Here is a 20,986-nt window from a genome sequence, read left to right on the forward strand (position 1 = left end):
TAAGCCGGTGGTCAGTTCTTAGTGGCTCCGCCTGCGCGAGGTAACCCAGTTCTGCTGCACTCTAACTGAACCCGGGTCCTTCAGCTAAACGGGTTTTCGGGGGGATCTGCCAGACGGTCGGTTTCAGCCTTCTCTCCGGTGCCGGGTGGAAGCGTGGATGCACGCAGAGACTCGGGGGGATCGGGGGGTAAAGTGGTGCAGAGCCGGGCAGCAGATGGCTCGTCTCCAAGCTTTCAGCATCCCGGCCGGCGCTGCCAAATAGGAACAGGTGCTGCAGTAAATAGGAAGTGAGCTGTGGGCCCTGGCGGCAGCAGGAGACCCTTGACCAGCTGGCGAGGAGAAAACGGAGAGACTTGGCAGCAGAAAAAAGAGGGAAAGCTGTGAAATGTAGAAGGAACAGGCGTGTGAGGCTGAGGGAGGCCGGGCTCTGAGGGGAGCGCTGCACAAAACGCTCACGTTACCGCAGAGTTTCACCGTCTTTGTGTTTGGTTCCAAAATCAGGAAGCGAAGATGTTTATAGACCTAAATAAACACAATAAACAGCAGTGGGAAATACAGATAAACGTGTTATGCAACACAATCCATCTGCAGCCCCGGAGCACGAGCCCCTGGCGTGACACGAGCCCCTGACGTGACACGAGCCCCTGGCGTGACGGAAGTGACGTAGAACACCAGAAATTACGTTTTTCCCGAAGATACGCAGGAATTCGAGGATACTCTTTGTCACTGTGCGCCAAATAATGAAGACATTTAAAAACCAGGTAAACTTTGCTACGTCAATAATGTTGGCTAGCTAACGACGCGCTAACTAGCATTCTGCTAGTTTGGTAACATTTGATGAAGTTATTTTTGCGACCTGTCAGATGTGTACGTTTATTTTTTGCGTTGAGATCCGGTATATCACGCATAGACTGTATAAAAAACAGACGTAGCGTCTCCGTCAGGTCCGTTCTCTCACTTTGATCCAGTCGTCCTCGTCTACAGGAGTCTCCATCTTGTCAGACTTTGACTCCGCCTCATTTCCTCTGACCAAAAAAGGGCATGTATGTGACGTTGGGGGGAGGGGCGTACGTCCATCTGGGTGACGTTTACAGAATTAGCCACATTAGCTGCCTGGGAGCTAGGCTAACAGCACACGTTAGCAGCTAAAGGGAGCGGGAGTCCCGTGTCTCTGGAGCAGATTCCAGCGACTCCAGAGTGAAGAGCAGCGTTTGTGGTTGTTTTGTGTCTCTTTGTGGTTGTTTTGTGTCTCTTTGTGGTTGTTTTGTGTCTCTTTGTGGTTGTTTTGTGTCTCTTTGTGGTTGTTTTGTGTCTCTTTGTGGTTGTTTTGTGTCTCTTTGTGGTTATTTTGTGTCTCTTTGTGGTTGTTTTGTGTCTCTTTGTGGTTGTTTTGTGTCTCTTGGTAGTTGTTTTGTGACTAAATATGTATTCAAAATGACTCAAACCAATTCAAATGTACTTAAAATAACTAAATATGTGCTAAAATGACTTAAAATGGCTCCAAATTGAGTGAATGAAGCAGATGTTGGAGTCGAGGTGGTTTTCAGGGACTTTGAACGTTTGAGCGTTTGAACGCCGTCACGTCTCTGACGTCGCTGCGTCGTGTTCCTGAGCTGCTGCTTCACTTCACGTTGTCTCAGTCGCAGCTCGTTTGCACTGAACGACATATTTCCCTGTGGTGTCGACAATAATAATAATAATAATAATAATAATAATAATAATAATTCAAACATGGTTTTTAATGTGAGCCGTCTGTTTGTCATCTGATCGTTTCACCAGAGACACTTTTCTGCTTTGTGTTTCTCTCTCTGCAGCGTCTTCAGAAGAAAAACCAGAATCCTGAGACGCTGTTGAGTTCTGCACACACACACACACACACACACACACACACACACACACACACACACACACACACACACACACACACACACACACACACACACACACACACACACACACACACACACACACACACACACACAGAAGCATTATTGTGTCAGCACATTATCTCCACATGAACATTTCCAGCTCAACAAAACACTTTTGTGCCTGTCGCAGCAGCAGAACGGATCTTTGCTGCTGCAGAACGAGGCGCTCGGCTGGAGCCACAGAGCAGCCCAGAAAACAACTTGTGTTTATTTATCGGTGAAGAAGAAGAAGCAGCAGCAGAAGCAGAAGCAGCAGAAGCAGCAGCTCTGAGCGAGAGAAGTGGGTCACGGCGGAGCAACAATGAGCTCAGAGGGAGGTGGTGTTTGGAAAGAGTCATCAGGCTGAACACACAACATGACACATATACAGGTGCTGCTTCAGCCTCCGTCATCGTGCACACACTGCACACGCTGAACACACTGCACACACTACACATGCTGCACATGCTACACATGCTACACATGCTACACACACTACACACGCTGCACATGCTACACATGCTATACATGCTATACACACTACACACGCTGCACACGCTGAACACACTGCACACGCTGAACACGCTGCACACGCTGCACACTGTGAAACCACACATGCACGTACTAAAACTGACCTACAGTCACTAAACATGGACGCAAAATGACAGAATATGTATGCAAAATTGATCAAAATGACTCAAGATTTCTATAAAAGGACTCAAAATGGGTTAGGGTTGACTAAAATCACTCTCAACTGACGCAAAACTATTCAAAATTGACTCAAAATTACAAAAAATGACTCTAAATGACTAAGAATAACTCAAATTTACTAAAAACTGACTTAAAATGACTCAAAATAGACTCAAAATAGACTCAAAATGGCTCGATTGATTCATGAACACGTTCATTTTCCATAAACGAGTCAAATAAAAGCCTTTGGTCCGTTCACGTCACGGCGTGGGAAGAAACTGAAGAACATTGGTCCGTTTGATGTCACATTATTATATTAATTATTAATTCTTTTGTCAGCTTTGGGCCTCCGTAGACTTTCTGTTCGTGTTGCATTCAGGGACTTCGGTGCTTCTGGGCCTTTAGTTTTTGACGCCTGGCTCAGAAACACACGCAGTGATGGTGTTTGTGCAGCCGGTGGAGCTGCACCGACCCCGGCCGGGCTCCGACAGATGGTGCCGGTCCGGGCCTGGCCCGATAAAACCCCGTCCAGCTGATCTGAGACCTGCTGGACTCTCCTCCCACTTTAGAGGAAACAGAAGCTTCCTTTTTATTTAAACTCTGACTTTGTTCCAGTGATGGAAACATTTAACATCACTGTGTTCTTCCTTTACTGCCTGGTGCTTTAAAATCAATACGATCAATATCTGGGCAAATGGGCATTTTGCATCTATTTTTAGTCATTTTGCATCTTTTTGAGGTGGTTTTGCATCTATTTTTAGTCATTTTGCATCTTTTTGTGCTTGTTTTGCACCAATTAAGTCATTTTGCATCTTTTTGTGCTGGTTTTGCATCTATTTTTAGTCATTTTGCATCTTTTTGTGCTGGTTTTGCATCTATTTTTAGTCATTTTGCATCTTTTTGTGGTGGTTTTGCATCTATTTTTAGTCATTTTGCATCTTTTGTGCTGGTTTTGCATCTATTTTTAGTCATTTTGCATCTTTTTATGGTGGTTTTGCATCTGTTTTTAGTCATTTTGCATCTTTTTTTAGTCATTTTGCATCTTTAGTGCATCTATTTGTAGCATTTTAATATTTCTACATTATATTATAGTGTTTAGTTCCTCTCTATGGTCTTTTGTGTTATTTTGCATCTCCAGATTTATTTTGCAGCATCATTTTAGGAGTCAGGGCCCCAGAGTTCAGGACCCACCCGTGTTCCTGGAGGTTTTGTGCAAAAGCCAGAACCAAAGTTAAAGAAAACACGTAATTATAAATGTATAAATGTGCATGTGTGTGTGTGTGTGGGGGTGTTATTTAAACAGTGTGTCCGGCCCTGCACACACACAGATCATAACACAGTGAATGTGGAGTGTGTGTGTGTTGAGAGGGAGCAGAGCTGAACAGCAGCCCGGGCAGGATCCACACAGGACGGGGAGACTTTCGCCGCTGAGCCGTGAAATGAAAAGTAGCAGCTGATGGAGCAGCGGCCCCGGCCGGGTGGGGGAGGGTCTCAGCCGGCTCCAGCGGGCTCCGGGGGGGAGGGGGGCGGCTGGGACTACTTTCTGTCAGCGCTGCGAGCTGACTACCAACAACTTTCCCGTGGAGGAGTGAGAGCGGGCTCCGGGCCTGTGTCTGTGGCCGTTCGCTTTAGCGACGTTTAAGTGTGAAAACAAAATGGAGTTTGGCTGAAACAACAACAGTAACGTCCGTGTCTCTGTCCATGGTGCTGCTCTCTGATTCATTCAAAATGTCGCCCTTTAATAAATAAACCCCCTCACAAACACTCTCACGGCCGCCATTTTGTGCTCATGTTGCGCTAAAGTGCTTAAAACAGTGAAGTTGTTCGATGTCGACTTCATCATAAATCCACCTGCCATCTCCGCTCTGCATCAACTCTCCGCTCACACACCCGCGAGACACGCCCCGCCCCCCTTCTCCCTGCTCATTGGTCCCGCGCGCTGCCACTCAAGGCTCGCAACTCCTGATTGGCTCCGCCTTCCCGCCTCCCACTCGTCCCCCTCGCAGTTTGGACCAATAGCGGCGCGTCTTGTGCGCAAAGGGGCGGGAAGAGGAGCCGGAGGAGGCGGCGGGGGTCAGGCTGACAGACACCCGGGAGAAGGGGCTGGATTTCTGGGAACAAACTGCCACATTTGGCCTCTTTGTGCTGGAAGAAGCAAATCAGCGGAGTGCTTGTGTTCGGGCGGAGGCTCCGCGCATCGACCCTGTCTCATTGTCTCTGATCCGCACTTTCTCCCTCTGAGTCACTTTAGAGAGGGAGAGGGAAGCTGCCATGTTTGCTCTGCTCTGATTTAAACCATCAAACCTTTTATTGCCTTTATATATATATATTTATATATATATATAATTACAACTTAAGTTCAAGGATGATCTGCAGTTTGGTTACAAGTCTGTAAAAAGATGAGTTAATAGAAGGTGATGCAAAATCACTAAAAACAAATGCAAAGTGACTAGAAATAGATGCAAAATGACTAGAAAGTGATGTAAAATGACTAAAAAAGATGCAAAATGACTTAAAATGGATGCAAAATGACTAGAAAGTGATGCAAAAGCACTAAAATAGAAGCAAAGTGGCTTAAAGAGATGCAAAATGAATGGAAAGAGATGCAAAATGACTAAAAATAGATGCAAAATGACTAAAATTAGATGCAAAATGACTCTTTGTGTTTGTTTTGTGTCTCTTTTCAGTCATTCAGAATCTCTTCGTGGTCGTTTTGCATTCCTGAAGTCATGTTTTGTCTCTTTCTGGTTGTTTTTTAAATATGTATAACTAAATAATAACTAAATAACTAGAAATGTCATTAAGTCTGTAACTTAATGACATTTGATGGACGACACAAAACGATTCACCGATCAAAAGAATAATAATAAAGATCATTTGTAACTAAATGTTTCAAACACATGTGATGGAGTCAAAACTATAAAGTAAGTAAAGTGTCGTAACGTTGTGATACATTTGTAATTTTGTGATTTATGATTAATAAAACATTCCTTACTATAAACACATAAATGATGATACTTGTTTTCTACTTTGACATAATGTTTGTGTGATATTATTCATTTTGCATCTATTTTTAGTCATTTTGCTTCTTTTTGTGGTGGTTTTGCGTCTATTTTTAGTCATTTTGCATCTTTTTGTGCTGGTTTTGCATCTATTTTTAGTCATTTTGCATCTTTTTGTGCTGGTTTTGCATCTATTTTTAGACATTTTGCATCTTTTTGTGGTGGTTTTGCATCTATTTTTAGTCATTTTGCATCTTTTTGTGCTGGTTTTGCATCTATTTTTACTCATTTTGCATCTTTTTGTGCTGGTAACATGTTTGTGTCGTGTTCAAACTTGATCATAAATCTGTTTTTATTTCATTATTTTTGCTTTTATTGTCTCGTGCAGCTCTTTTGTAGCACCTGCTCTTATTTTCCAAAGTGCTGTTTAAACAAATGCATCATTTATTATTATTATTATTATTATAATAAATCCCCACTTCTGTGAGTAGTGGTGCCCCCCCACCCCCCGCGCCTCACTGCGCATGTCCCTCTCTCCATCCGGGAACCTCAGCATCACCATTGACAGCCGAAGCGCAACTTTTTCCCCAGGCAAAGTGAAATCAAGCCGCGGACTCGGTGAAGAAAAAAAGATATAGTCCCCGTTTTTCAACTTAAAACAACGGAAAGAAAAGCGACGCCGCTCCGCCGCGGGACCCGTCGACGCTCCGCCGATCATCCGCACAGGCGCCGCCCGGGCCCCGAGCCTCCTCCGCGGGTTTGGAGCACTTTTGGAGACGGGGCGGAAAGTGTGTGATGAGTCCGAGGCTGTAAAAAAAAAAAAAGAAAGAGCGAGAACTTGCTGTTTGCAGCCCGAGTACTTCTTTCTTTACGTTGTTATTGTGGCTTTCAAAACAAAGCTCGCGACGAGTCAAAGTTGGCGCCGGAAGTGGAATAAAGTGTGTTCGGGAGCGGACGATGGAAGTCCAGGGCCCGCGGGAGGCGCTGGAAGTGGAGCTCCAATGTCATCAGGTAAAAGCGAAACATGGGCTTTATGTGTGTGTGTGTGTGTGAGGCTGATGCCGCTGCCGCCGCCGAGGCAAAGTGGGAGAACATCAAAGAGCTCCGGACTCAACTCTGCGACACAGCGATACAATGTTTCCACCGTGCTTCGCTGCTCCGAGGGACGGTTAAGTGCACTTTTCCTGCTCGGTGTCACCGCTGCTTTTTCCCGAGCAACAACACATTTAGGAGTGTTAATAATGCGGTGGAGGCGAGCAGGACGCGACCTGCATATTTATGAGTGTGTGCGTGCGTGTGTGTGTGCGCGCGTGCGTGTGTGCGTGCGCGCGTGCGTGCGTGTGTGTGTCCGTCAGACCCGCTTTGTTCCTCCCTTCACACATAAACTTGAGACACTTTGTTTGTGGTGTAATTCTCTGTAAACTAGTTGCACGGATGAAGCCGGAGCCGCAGGTAAAGAGGGCGCGTGGGTTTTAATGGAGGCTGTTGGGAGGATGTGCGCGAGGCGACCGGAAACTTTATCAGCACAAATCTCTTCTTCTTCTTCTTCTTCTTGTTGGTAGCTTTACGAGTTAGCAGCCCTGCCTGTGTGTGTGTGTGTGTGTGTGTGTGTGTGTGTGTGTGTGTGTTTCACCACCTTCATCGTGACTTTGCTGAAAAATAAAACCCGTGAAGTTTCATTGTGTCAGATTAATAATCTTTGTGTCGTGTGTGTGTGTGTGTGTGTGTGTGTGTGCGTGTGTGTGTGTGTGTGTGTGTGTGTGTGTTGCAGGACGCAGAGCTGAAGAGGCAGCTCCACGACAGGAGGATTTCAGCCCTGAGCGACAAACAAGTACGAGCTTTTTTATTCCCTTAGATTTTCGTGTTTTGCCCCAAACAAACATGGAGGATGTGAAAGTGGCTGCGCTGTGTCGCGCGGCTGCGTCGGAGCCACTGGGCCTCTTCTTCTTCTCCTCCTCCTCCTCCTCTTTCATCTTCTTCTTCTGCTTCTTCTTCTTCACGGTTCTCAGAAGTTGGGTGAAAAATGTTAGCGTCCATTTTGAGTGAGGTCGAGTCACCGAGGCTCGTGCCCGGTTCTGACGCGCCTGCGGTAAAAGCGGCTCCGGAAGTTTAACGGAGCGGAACCGAGCCTTTGAAAAAGCCCCGGTGTCGCTTTGAATCTGCATCTTTGTCGCTACATGTTTGTTACTTTGTACTTTTTTCACCCTGCTGCTGTTATTTCTCCTCGGGGTCACGTGGTTGGAAAGCGCCGCATTTGATTGGTCCACGGTTACGCTTTCACTTTTTTTATAATTACTATTTTTTAAAGCTAACGGTGTTAACTTTGAAGCTAAGTGGTTAGCATTAGCATTAGCATCATCAGCAGCAGCAGCAGGGATGGAGGGATGGAGGGATGATGGGGGAGTGATGGTGATGCTGAGGCCGGCAGCAGCGTTCAGCACCTCGGCCAGCTCCTCTGCTGCTGCCGCCGCCTGCACCGCCCCGCCGGTCAGTCCCGGCCCCGCTGGTCAGTCCCGGCCCCGCCGGTCGGTCCCGGCCCCGCCGGTCGGTCCCGGCCCCGGCTGCACACACACAACTTCTCCCCTGCATCAGCACCGAGCTCCGTGCATTGACCCGGAGTGTTCGAGGCCTGTTTCACCTTTTTAATGCAGTTTGATTTGCACTCGTTTAACAAACAAATGCAGCACATCTGGGTTTGTTTTGTGTCTAATGAGCAGAAAAACATGCAAACATGTGTAATAAACATGTTTTTAATGATATTTTTGACTCTAATGAACAAAAACCACCGCTTTTATGAAACTATTTACCAAACAAACTGTCAAAAACACATCATTTAGTAAACTTTTGTTCTCTAATAAGCAGATAAACATGCAAACACTTGTAATAAACATGTTTTTAATGACATTTTTGACTTTTATGAACAAAAACGGCGCTTTTATCAACAGTTATTACAGCTTTTATTAATATTTGTCGCAATTTTACCAAAGAAACTGTCAAAAACACATCATTTAGTAAACTCTTGTTCTCTCATAAGCAGATAAACATGCAAACACGTGTAAAACACATGTTTTTATTAACATTTTTGACTTTTTATGAACAAAAACACAGCTGTTATCAACAGTTACTAATGCTTTTATTAATATTTTTTATAATTTTACAGAACAAACTGTCATTTTATGATCAAAAACACATCGTTTAGTAAACTCTTGTTTTCTCATAAGCAGATAAACATGTTTTTAATGACAATTTTTTACTTTTATTGAGCAAAAACTGCTGCTATTATTAATATTTGTCTCAATTTTACCAAACAAACTCATTTTCTGATCAAAAACACATCATTTAGACCTTTACTTGTTATAACTACAGTGTGTGATTGACATATTTATGGTTTTTAATCACATTTTTTACTTTAATGAACAAAAACTACTCTTTTTATCAACAGTTATTACTGTTTTTATTAACATTTGTTGCAATTTTACCAAATAAACTTTCATGTATGATCAGAAACACAGAACTTCTCCCCTGCATCAGCACCGAGCTCCGTCCAGTGCAAACAGCTCCACTCGTGTGTGTTCGAGGCCTGTTTCACCTTTTTAATGCAGTTTGATTTGCACTCGTTTAACAAACAAATGCAGCACATCTGGGTTTGTTATGTGTTCTAATGAGCAGAAAAACATGCAAACATGTGTAATAAACATGTTTTTATTGACATTTTTGACTTTTTATGAACAAAAACCACTGCTTTTATCAACATTTATTACAGCTTTTATTAATATTTGTGATAATTTTACAGAACAAACTGTCAAAAACACATCATTTAGTAAACTCTTGTGTTCTAATCAGCAGATAAACATGCAAACACTTGTAATACACATGTTTTTAGTCACATTTTTGACTTTTATTGAACAAAAACGCCGCTGTTATCAACAGTTACTAATGCTTTTATTAATATTTTTCATAATTTTACAGAACAAACTGTCATTTTATGATCAAAAACACATCATTTAGTAAACTCTTGTGTTCTCATAAGCAGATAAACATGTTTTAATGACACTTTTAACTTTTAATGAACAAAAATCACAGCTTTAATCAACAGTTACTGCTGTTTTTATTAATATTTGTCATAATTTTACCAAAGAAACTGCTCAGACACCTGAAAAATTCATCACACCTGGGTTTGTTTTGTGTTCTCATGAGCAGATAAACATGTTTTTAATGACATTTTTGACTTTAATGAACAATAGCAACCGCTTTTTATGAAAATATTTACCACACAAACTGTCAAAAACACAGAAATTAGGAAACTCTTTAATTCTAATAAGCAGATAAACATGCAAACATGTGTAATACACGTGTTTTTAATGACATTTTTTATCAACCTGGTTACCAACCTGGCAACCAACCTGGTTACCAACCTGGCAACCAACCTGGTTACCAACCTGGCAACCAACCTGGTTACCAACCTGGCAACCAACCTGGTTACCAACCTGGCAACCAACCTGGTTACCAACCTGGTTACCAACCTGGTTACCAACCTGGTTACCGCCCTGGCAACCGCGTTTAGAAGTCCGCGTTGAGGCCGGATGGATTTCATTTGTTTCATATTTGACGTGAGTTGTGTTCAGTCGAGTCTGAGCAGAGAAGGAAGTGGGAGTAAATGTGGTGTCCCTTATTTCCTGTTGCTGGTTTCTTTGTGTTTCATTTGAATGGCGCTGTTTTTGATCCTGGACGCTGTTTCCTGGTGTTTCTGTGTCAGTGAGAGTTTTAAATGTGTGGGTTTGGCTTTGGTGCGCAGCTACTGATGCAGGTCAACACACTAACTTTAGCTAACAGCATTAGCTTAGCCAACAAAACAACAACTTTAGCCAACAAAACAACGACTTTAGCCGACAAAACAACGACTTTAGCCGACAAAACAACGACTTTAGCCAACAACACAATGACTTTAGCCAACAAAACAACGACTTTAGCCGACAAAACAACGACTTTAACCGACAAAACAACGACTTTAGCCAACAACACAACGACTTTAGCCAACAAAACAACAACTTTAGCCGACAAAACAACAACTTTAGCTAAGAAAACAACGACTTTAGCCAACAACACAACGACTTTAGCCAACAACACGACTTTAGCCAACAACACAACAACTTTAGCCAACAAAACAACGACTTTAGTCAACTAAACAACGACTTTAGCCAACAAAACAACGACTTTAGTCAACAAAAGAATGACTTTAGCCAACAACACAACGACTTTTACCAACAACACAACGACTTTAACCAACAAAACAACAACTTTAGCCAACAAAACAACAACTTTAGCCAAAAACAACAACTTTAGCCAACAACACGACTTTAACCAACAAAACAACTTTAGTCAACAAAACAACGACTTTAGCCAACAAAACAACAACTTTACCCCACAAAACAACAACTATAGCCAACAAAACAACAACTTTAGCCAAAAAACAACGACTTTAGCCAACAAAACAACAACTTTAGCCAACAAAACAACGACTTTAGCCAACAAACAACGACTTTAGCCACAAAACAACGACTTTAGCCAACAAAACAACGACTTTAGCCAACAAAACAATGACTTTAGCCAAGAAAACAACAACTTTAGCCAACAAAACAACGACTTTAGCCAAGACAACAACGACTTTAGCCAACAAAACAACGACTTTAGCCAACAACACAACGACTTTAGCAACAAAACAACAACTTTAACCAAGAAAACAACGACTTTAGCCATCAAAACAACGACTTTAGCCAACAACACAACGACTTTAGCAACAAAACAACGACTTTAACCAAGAAAACAACGACTTTAGCCAACAAAACAATGACTTTAAACAACAAAACAACGACTTTAACCAAGAAAACAACAACTTTAGCCAACAAAACAACAACTTTAAACAACAACACAACGACTTTAACCAAGAAAAGAACGACTTTAGCCAACAAAACAACAACTTAAGCCAACTAAACAACAAGGATTTGGCAGTTTAGCATCTATTTTTAGTAATTTAGCATCTGTTTGTGGTGCTGAGGATCGTTCTGGGTACAAACATGCAGTTTACCGCAGCGCTGATGTGTTGGAAAGACTGAAAAAGCTCCTGGAAAAGCTTGAAAAGTGCTTGAATTGACTTTGGAAAAGCAGGAACCATGAATGAGGTTACAGAGGATAAGGAACAGGTGCAACATCACGCTAACATCTGATTTAACGTGATGAGTGAATGAAATGAATCTTTAAGGTATGAATCTGGAGTTTACCGCAGCTCTGAGGAGCAGGAAACGACTGCTAACGCACCTGGAAACGCTTGAAAAGTGCTTGAATGTGACTTAATTACAGACGTTTGGAGTCGGGGGAGCGTGTTAAAGATGTTCATCACTATAAAAACACGGGAGCGGAGCTTTACAGCGTGTTTTCGCTCCGACAGCAGAGTTTTCAGTATGTTTGCAGAAGAAGAAGAAGCCGTGTTGTTGTGCGTTCCCTCTCCTCCCCCTTCTTCTTCTTCTTCTTCTTCTCCTCGCAGGTCGGGAGTGGAAGCTTCCATTTTGATTGAAAGCGGGGGTGGTGAGTTCCCCCCCGCTCACACGCAGAGGGAAAAGTCTGCAGAGTTTCGTGCAGGAGGAGGTGGGGGAGGGGGACGGGCCCCATTCATGCCCAACATTACCATTTTGATTGCTTTGATGCTGTTTTTGGTGTGTGTGTGTGTGTGTGTGTGTGTGTGTGTGGGGGGGGGGGGGGGGGGGGGGTTACGGCAGCGGCGAGGAGAGACACAGAAAGCCCAGTCAGCACGTCGCCGTGTTCCCACTCACACAGTTATTCTGCTTTTCTGAGCTGCAAAACGTGACCTTTGCGTTTCTCTCCGCTGCGTCCACACGTCACACGCCACAGGCCACGCCCACAGATCCACGGACGTCTGAGAGGCGAGGGAGCGAGTGATGATCAGGAATAATTAAGTAAACACACGAGTGTCTACGGGCACCGCGGAGGTCATTTCAGGGTCACAGCATCAAAATATTATGTTTTTAGATGAAAATCAACCTTTTTCATGTGGATTTTACACAAAAATCACCGATTATGTATTTTTATCTATCTATTTAAGTCATTTTGCATCTTTTTGTGGTGGTTTTGCATCTATTTTTACTCATTTTGCATCTTTTTGTGCTGGTTTTGCATCTATTTTAGTCATTTTGCATCTTTTTGTGCTGGTTTTGCAACTATTTTTAGTCATTTTGCATCTTTTTGTGCTGGTTTTGCATCTATTTTTAGTCATTTTGCATCTTTTTGTGGTGGTTTTGCATCTATTTTTAGTCATTTTGCATCTTTTTGTGGTGGTTTTGCATCTATTTTTAGTCATTTTGCATCTTTTTGTGCTGGTTTTGCATCTATTTTTAGTCATTTTGCATCTCTTATATTCTTTTTTAGATGAAAATCAACCTTTTCCATGTGGACTTTGAACCAATGTGACTGATTATTACAGCAATAACTTTAGTAAACAATATTTAACATTATTATACGTTAAAATTACAGTGTATTACACTTTCAACACAGTGGAAATAAAGGATAAGAATAAAATAAACGACTAAGTTCATGTTCGTTTTCCATGAACGACACGAGTTTGTGCAGAAACTGAATAAAGAGGATTTGATTCAGAGTCTGAACGTGAGAGAGAAGTTTCAACAACGCTGTTTATGAGGAGGAGGAGGAGGTGCGTTCAGGGGCGACCGAGGGGCGTTCAGGAGCGACCGAGGTGCGTTCAGGAGCGACCGAGGGGCGTTCAGGAGCGACCGAGGTGCGTTCAGGAGCGACCGAGGTGCGTTCAGGGGCGACCGAGGTGCGTTCAGGGGCGACCGAGGTGCGTTCAGGAGCGACCGAGGGGCGTTCAGGAGCGACCGAGGTGCGTTCAGGAGCGATCAAGGTGCGTTCAGGAACCCTCCTGCAGCTCTTCTCTCTCCCTCTCTCTCTCTCTCTCTCTCTCTCCCTTTCTCTCTCTATCTCTTCCTCTCTCTCTCTCTTTCTCTCTCTCTCTCTGTCTCTCTCTCTCTCTCTCTCTCTCTCTGTCTCTCTCTCTCTCTCTCTCTCTCCCTCTCTCTCTCTCTCTCTCTCTCTCTCTCTCTCTCTCTCTCTCGCTCCCTCTCTCTCCATCTCTCTCTCTCTCTCTCTCTGTCTCTCTCTCTCTCTCTCTCTCTCTCTGTCTCTCTCTCTCTCTCTCTCTCTCTCTCTCTCTCTCTCTCTCTCTCGCTCCCTCTCTCTCCATCTCTCTCTCTCTCTCTCTCTCTCTCTCCCTCTCTCTCTCTCTCTCTCTCTCTCTCTCTCTCTGCTGTGAATCCGCGGCCTTCATCCTTCACCGCAGGTTTTCGGCCCTTGAGGAAAAATGGATTCATCGATTCTTTCTCTCTCTGCTCCTCTTCTCTTCTCTCCGTTGCATCAGAACGCCGGTTTTTACCGACGTGTCAGGTTGAGACGAGTTGTTTTGGTTCCATACAGTTATTCCTTACATCAGATCATCATTTTGTGGTGGTTTTGCATCTATTTTTAGTCATTTTGCATCTTTTTGTGGTGGTTTTGCATCTATTTTTAGTCATTTTGCATCTTTTTGTGGTGGTTTTGCATCTATTTTTAGTCATTTTGCATCTTTTTGTGGTGGTTTTGCATCTATTTTTAGTCATTTTGCATCTTCTTGTGGTGGTTTTGCATCTATTTTTAGTCATTTTGCATCTTTTTGTGGTGGTTTTGCATCTATTTTAAGTCATTTTGCATCTTTTTGTGGTGGTTTTGCATCTATTTTTACTCATTTTGCATCTTGTGGTGGTTTTGCATCTATTTTTAGTCATTTTGCATCTTTTTGTGGTGGTTTTGCATCTATTTTTAGACATTTTGCATCTTTTTGTGCTGGTTTTGCATCTATTTTAAGTCATTTTGCATGTTTTTGTGGTGGTTTTGCATCTATTTTTAGTCATTTTGCATCTTTTTGTGCTGGTTTTGCATCTATTTTTAGTCATTTTGCATGTTTTTGTGGTGGTTTTGCATCTATTTTTAGTCATTTTGCATCTTTTTGTGGTGGTTTTGCATCTATTTTTAGTCATTTTGCATCTTTTTATGGTGGTTTTGCATCTATTTTTAGTCATTTTGCATCTTTTTGTGCTGGTTTTGCATCTATTTTTAGTCATTTTGCATCTTTTTGTGGTGGTTTTGCATCTATTTTTAGTCATTTTGCATCTTTTTGTGGTGGTTTTGCATCTATTTTTAGTCTTTTTGCATCTTTTTGTGCTGGTTTTGCATCTATTTTTAGTCATTTTGCATCATATTTGCACAGAGGAGCGTGTGACTGGTGCACGCTCCTGCTCCGGCCTCTGTTATTGGACGCCGTTGTTTGGACGGAGCGTCGGCTGCAGATCCACGACTGTGATGCTGTTTAAAGGTGGTGACTCACGCCGTTCGCCCCATTTCCAGCCTGTTCACTGAAGCAGCTAACGTGCTGATGCCGTGTGTGACGCCGGTTTGATTTCATGTCCAAAAACACTGACGGGGGGAAGGACGGCGTTAGAGTTCGGTGAAGACGTCCACGGGATTAAAAAAGCTTTTGTTTGCGTGTTTCTGTTCAATCTGCTGCAGACGGCGGATTATTCGACTTCACCTGAACACAACGTCCTTTTCTCTGTTGTTCCACTGCTCAGTCCAGCTGTTGCCTCTGCTCTGATGCATCATGGGTAAAAAAGGTCAGCGCGTTGACCCGTGCTGAGTTCACTGTCTGTAATAACTGCAGGACAGTGGAGTGTCTGTGGTGAGTTCACTGTCTGTAATAACTGCAGGACAGTCCAGTGTCTGTGGTGAGTTCAGGTGTCTGTAATAACTGCAGGACAGTCCAGTCTCTGCGGTGCGTTCAATGTCTGTAATAACTGCAGGACAGTGGAGTGTCTGTGGTGAGTTCACTGTCTGTTATAACTGCAGGACAGTCCAGTGTCTGTGGTGAGTTCAGGTGTCTGTAATAACTGCAGGACAGTCCAGTGTCTGTGGTGAGTTCACTGTCTGTAATAACTGCAGGACAGTCCAGTGTCTGTGGTGAGTTCACTGTCTGTAATAACTGCAGGACAGTCCAGTGTCTGTGGTGAGTTCACTGTCTGTAATAACTGCAGGACAGTCCAGTGTCTGTGGTGAGTTCAGGTGTCTGTAATAACTGCAGGACAGTCCAGTGTCTGTGGTGAGTTCACTGTCTGTAATAACTGCAGGACAGTCCAGTGTCTGTGGTGAGTTCACTGTCTGTAATAACTGCAGAACAGTCCAGTGTCTGTGGTGAGTTCAGGTGTCTGTAATAACTGCAGGACAGTCCAGTGTCTGTGGTGAGTTCACTGTCTGTAATAACTGCAGGACAGTCCAGTGTCTGTGGTGAGTTCACTGTCTGTAATAACTGCAGGACAGTCCAGTGTCTGTGGTGAGTTCACTGTCTGTAATAACTGCAGGACAGTCCAGTGTCTGTGGTGAGTTCACTGTCTGTAATAACTGCAGGACAGTCCAGTGTCTGTGGTGAGTTCAGGTGTCTGTAATAACTGCAGGACAGTGGAGTGTCTGTGGTGAGTTCACTGTCTGTAATAACTGCAGGACAGTGGAGTGTCTGTGGTGAGTTCACTGTCTGTAATAACTGCAGGACAGTCCGGTGTCTGTGGTGAGTTCACTGTCTGTAATAACTGCAGGACAGTGGAGTGCCTGTGGTGAGTTCACTGTCTGTAATAACTGCAGGACAGTCCAGTGTCTGTGGTGAGTTCACTGTCTGTAATAACTGCAGGACAGTCCAGTGTCTGTGGTGAGTTCAGGTGTCTGTAATAACTGCAGGACAGTCCAGCGTCTGTGATGAGTTGTTTTGGCGTTTGTGGAGGCACTTCCTGTCCTCCTCTGATTGGTTGATTGGCGGGCTTTTGCAGACGCAGGGTCACCATCCAGACGTGACGTGGCGCTGACAGCATGAGCGGCGTGTTTTCAGGTCCAGACGCTGCAGAAAACACGCGTAGATTCATGTTTTACTCGTCACTGACGACACGCTCTGATTTAATTAAGAGCCACACGGAGGGAAACCCTGCGATGACTCGTCCCGTGGGAGGGCACCGTGTGTGACGGCGCCGTGTGTGACTGCCAGCTTCACTCTTCACTCTCTCTCCACGTGCGTTCACAGCGACGCTCGCTCCTCAGACCGCAGCGGGTTTTAAAGGTCTGCAGGTAGAAACGACCCTCAGGGAAGCACAGAGTCGTGTGTTTGAGCGCCGCACGGTCTGATTCTCCTGGTGTCGTTAATATTTATAACACACACACACACACACACACACACACACACACACACACACACACTCAGTCAATCGTATCGGCCTGTTTGGTATTTACAAAGTTCAGCCTGATGCTGCTCTGAGGAGGCGTCGTACTGTGTGTAGTTCAGGGACACGTAGACAAATCAGGACTTCTGGTTGTGGCGGTCGGTCTGCAGGGTGACGTGTTTGGAGAAAGTGGCGTTCGAATCAGAAACACTTGAACAGGCGGCATGGTGGAGCGGTGGTTAGCGCTGTCGCCTCACGAGAAAAGAACTAAATTGATGAGAAACTTCTGTGTCAAAGACGTCACTTCTTCAGTACAGAGGGGTTTCTTCTTCTGTTGAAGGTTCGCAGGTAGAAACGACCCTCGGGGACCCTGGTTCGAATCCCGCGCGGGCCCTTCTGTGTGGAGTTTGCAGAGTAAACAAAGGCTCCGTGTCGCGGTCGATCAAAACAGCACGAACAGAAACACGGAAACGATCAAAAGTGACGCGATCGTAGAGGGAAGAAGTTCACAGACGTTACAGAACGAACGAACAGGAGAATAAAAGTGGATAAAGGTTAAAAACAGCTTTTTCACGCGGGCGCACGAGGACTAATTTACTCCTGACATGAAGGAAACACATCAGAACGACTCTTATTTTGAAGGTTCTCCTGTAAAATAAGAACTTTATTCTTTAGTTTCAGGAACTTTCTGATGTTTTGTTTGACTTTATGACGTGAAAGAGATTCTCTCTCTCTCTCTCTGTGGCTCCACTCCAAAGACTCTGACACGGTGGAGTGGTGGTTAGCACTGTCACCTCACAGCGAGAGGGTTCCTGGTTCGAATCCCTTCTGTGTGGAGCATGTTGTCCCCGTGTGTGCGTGGGTTTTCTCCGGGTTCTCCGGTTTCCTCCACAGTCCAAAGACGTGCAGGTGTTGGGTTCATTGATGACTCTAAATCACCCGTAGGTGTGAATGGTTGTCTGTCTCTGTTCGTCTCTATGTGTCCCTGTGATAGACTGGCGTCGTGTCCAGGGTGGACCCCGCCTCACGCCCCCCCGATGTCAGCTGGGATCGGCTCCAGCACCCAAGACCCCGACAGGGACAAGAGGCTGAAGATGAATTTATATATTCATTAATCTGTTCCTTTGCTCGACCTCTGGAGCTGCAGGAGACTTGACCCTGGTTCTGTTTCGGTGTTTTTCGGTTTCCTTTAAAGCAAAGTGACGAGTTAAGTGTGTGTGCAGCGCTTTCATGAGGCTGTTGTTGTTGTCGTCGTCGGGGAGTCAACACATCTGCAGCTTTTATTGCGTGTTTTCTGTCGTCGATGTTTTTGTGCAGCTGTCGTGTTTCTGTTAAATCTGCTGCAGACGCCGGATTATTCGACTTCACCTGAACACAACGTCCTGTTCTCTGTTGTTCCACTGCTCAGTCCAGCTGTTGCCTCTGCTCTGATGCATTATGGGTAAAAAAGGTCAGCGCGTTGACCCGTGCTGAGTTCACTGTCTGTAATAACTGCAGGACAGTGGAGTGTCTGTGGTGAGTTCAGGTGTCTGTAATAACTGCAGGACAGTCCAGTGTCTGTGATGAGTTCACTGTCTGTAATAACTGCAGGACAGTCCAGTGTCTGTGGTGAGTTCACTGTCTGTAATAACTGCAGGACAGTGGAGTGTCTGTGGTGAGTTCACTGTCTGTAATAACTGCAGGACAGTCCAGTGTCTGTGATGAGTTCACTGTCTGTAATAACTGCAGGACAGGTGAGTGTCTGTGGTGAGTTCAGGTGTCTGTAATAACTGCAGGACAGTGTAGTGTCTGTGGTGAGTTCAGGTGTCTGTAATAACTGCAGGACAGTGTAGTGTCTGTGGTGAGTTCACTGTCTGTAATAACTGCAGGACAGTCCAGTGTCTGTGGTGAGTTCACTGTCTTTGATAACTGCAGGAAAGTCCAGTGTCTGTGGTGAGTTCAGGTGTCTGTAATAACTGCAGGACAGTGTAGTGTCTGTGGTGAGTTCACTGTCTGTAATAACTGCAGGACAGTGGAGTGTCTGTGGTGAGTTCAGGTGTCTGTAATAACTGCAGGACAGTCCAGTGTCTGTGATGAGTTCACTGTCCTGTAATAACTGCAGGACAGTCCAGTGTCTGTGGTGAGTTCACTGTCTGTAATAACTGCAGGACAGTGGAGTGTCTGTGGTGAGTTCACTGTCTGTAATAACTGCAGGACAGTCCAGCGTCTGTGATGAGTTCACTGTCTGTAATAACTGCAGGACAGGTGAGTGTCTGTGGTGAGTTCAGGTGTCTGTAATAACTGCAGGACAGTGTAGTGTCTGTGGTGAGTTCACTGTCTGTAATAACTGCAGGACAGTCCAGTGTCTGTGGTGAGTTCACTGTCTTTGATAACTGCAGGAAAGTCCAGTGTCTGTGGTGAGTTCAGGTGTCTGTAATAACTGCAGGACAGTGGAGTGTCTGTGGTGAGTTCACTGTCTGTAATAACTGCAGGACAGTGTAGTGTCTGTGGTGAGTTCACTGTCTGTAATAACTGCAGGACAGTGTAGTGTCTGTGGTGAGTTCACTGTCTGTAATAACTGCAGAACAGTCCAGTGTCTGTGGTGAGTTCACTGTCTGTAATAACTGCAGTCAACAGCTCAAAGTAGCGGTGGTGGCGGTGGCGGCGGCGGCGGCGGCGGCGGCGTCCCGCAGACGTCTGGCGTTGAAAGCGAGTCCGTGAGCTCTCCTGTCGTGTAAACCGGCTCCTCTTTAATCTTTTATTCATCCTCTGAACCGAACGTGTCGACCTGATTAAACACTGAGGCGCCGCGCTGCAGTTCGAGGGCGGTTTACACGGAGAAGAGCGGCGTGCGGCTGCCGCGGCGCCGCCTCAGCCGACCCACAATCCCTCTCACCTCCCGTGTGAACTGAAAACGATATGTCAGACCTTTGTCGCCGTTCAGAAATATACCAGGAAGAGAACGCTAATTAAACCGCTGATTATTATTATTATTATTATTATTATTATTATTAATACGTCCACCAACACGGGCCTGGGGTCAGTCAGCGCGTCCTCAGCTTCCTGCGTCTGATTGGCTCACATCGCTTTGCTAAATGGTTAATTATGGAGAGCGCTCGCTGCAGGATATGATGATTTAACACGATCTGATGTGTGAACCAACTCGCAGCATATTAATTATCATGTAGTTCAAAGTGTTTGTGTTTGAGATCAACTCATACTGTGACAGAGTGAACGCACGTGTTGCATCTGCGCATGACCTCACACATGTTCCTCAACTTAAACAGCTTCATGCTTCACTGGGTTGTTTTTAAGACGGCAGATGCAACAAAACGTCCACTTAAGAGTCTAATTCTGACGCAAAATCCTCCTTTAAACAGTTAGCTACAGTAGCAGATAAACAGTTAGCTAAAGTAACAGATAAACAGTTAGCTAAAGTAACAGATAAACAGTTAGCTAAAGTAACAGATAAACAGTTAGCTAAAGTAACAGATAAACAGTTAGCTAAAGTAACAGATAAACAGTTAGCTAAAGTAACAGATAAACAGTTAGCTAAAGTAACAGGTAAACAGTTAGCTAAAGTAACAGGTAAACAGTTAGCTAAAGTAACAGATAAACAGTTAGCTAAAGTAACAGATAAACAGTTAGCTAAAGTAACAGATAAACAGTTAGCTAAAGTAACAGATAAACAGTTAGCTAAAGTAGCAGATAAACAGTTAGCTAAAGTAACAGATAAACAGTTAGCTAAAGTAACAGATGAACAGTTAGCTAAAGTGACAGATAAACAGTTAGCTAAAGTAGCAGATAAACAGTTAGCTAAAGTAACAGATAAGTAGTTAGCTAAAGTAACAGATAAACAGTTAGCTAAAGTAGCAGATAAACAGTTAGCTAAAGTAACAGATAAGAAGTTAGCTAAAGTAACAGATAAACAGTTAGCTAAAGTAACAGGTAAACAGTTAGCTAAAGTAACAGATAAGCAGTTAGCTAAAGTAACAGATAAACAGTTAGCTAAAGTAACAGATAAACAGTTAGCTAAAGTAACAGATAAACAGTTAGCTAGAGTAACAGATAAACAGTTAGCTAAAGTAAC

At 44.1% G+C, this 20,986-nt stretch overlaps 1 protein-coding gene across 2 annotated transcripts in view; it reads left to right on the forward strand.

Annotated features, from left to right (window-relative positions):
* The first annotated feature begins 6,232 nt into the window (after positions 1 to 6,232).
* phf21b (PHD finger protein 21B) overlaps positions 6,233 to 20,986 on the forward strand; it is a 33,844-nt gene continuing 19,090 nt past the window's right edge. For both annotated transcript variants that reach the window (XM_083935361.1, XM_083935362.1), the window contains exons 1-2: positions 6,233 to 6,610; positions 7,371 to 7,430. In XM_083935361.1, the coding sequence (XP_083791487.1) occupies positions 6,557 to 6,610; positions 7,371 to 7,430 (114 nt within the window). In that variant the 5' untranslated portion in view covers positions 6,233 to 6,556. The remainder of the gene's footprint in view (positions 6,611 to 7,370; positions 7,431 to 20,986) is intronic.

Source organism: Echiichthys vipera, assembly GCF_963691815.1.
Source record: "Echiichthys vipera genome assembly, chromosome: 20".
Lineage (NCBI taxonomy): Eukaryota > Metazoa > Chordata > Actinopteri > Perciformes > Trachinidae > Echiichthys > Echiichthys vipera.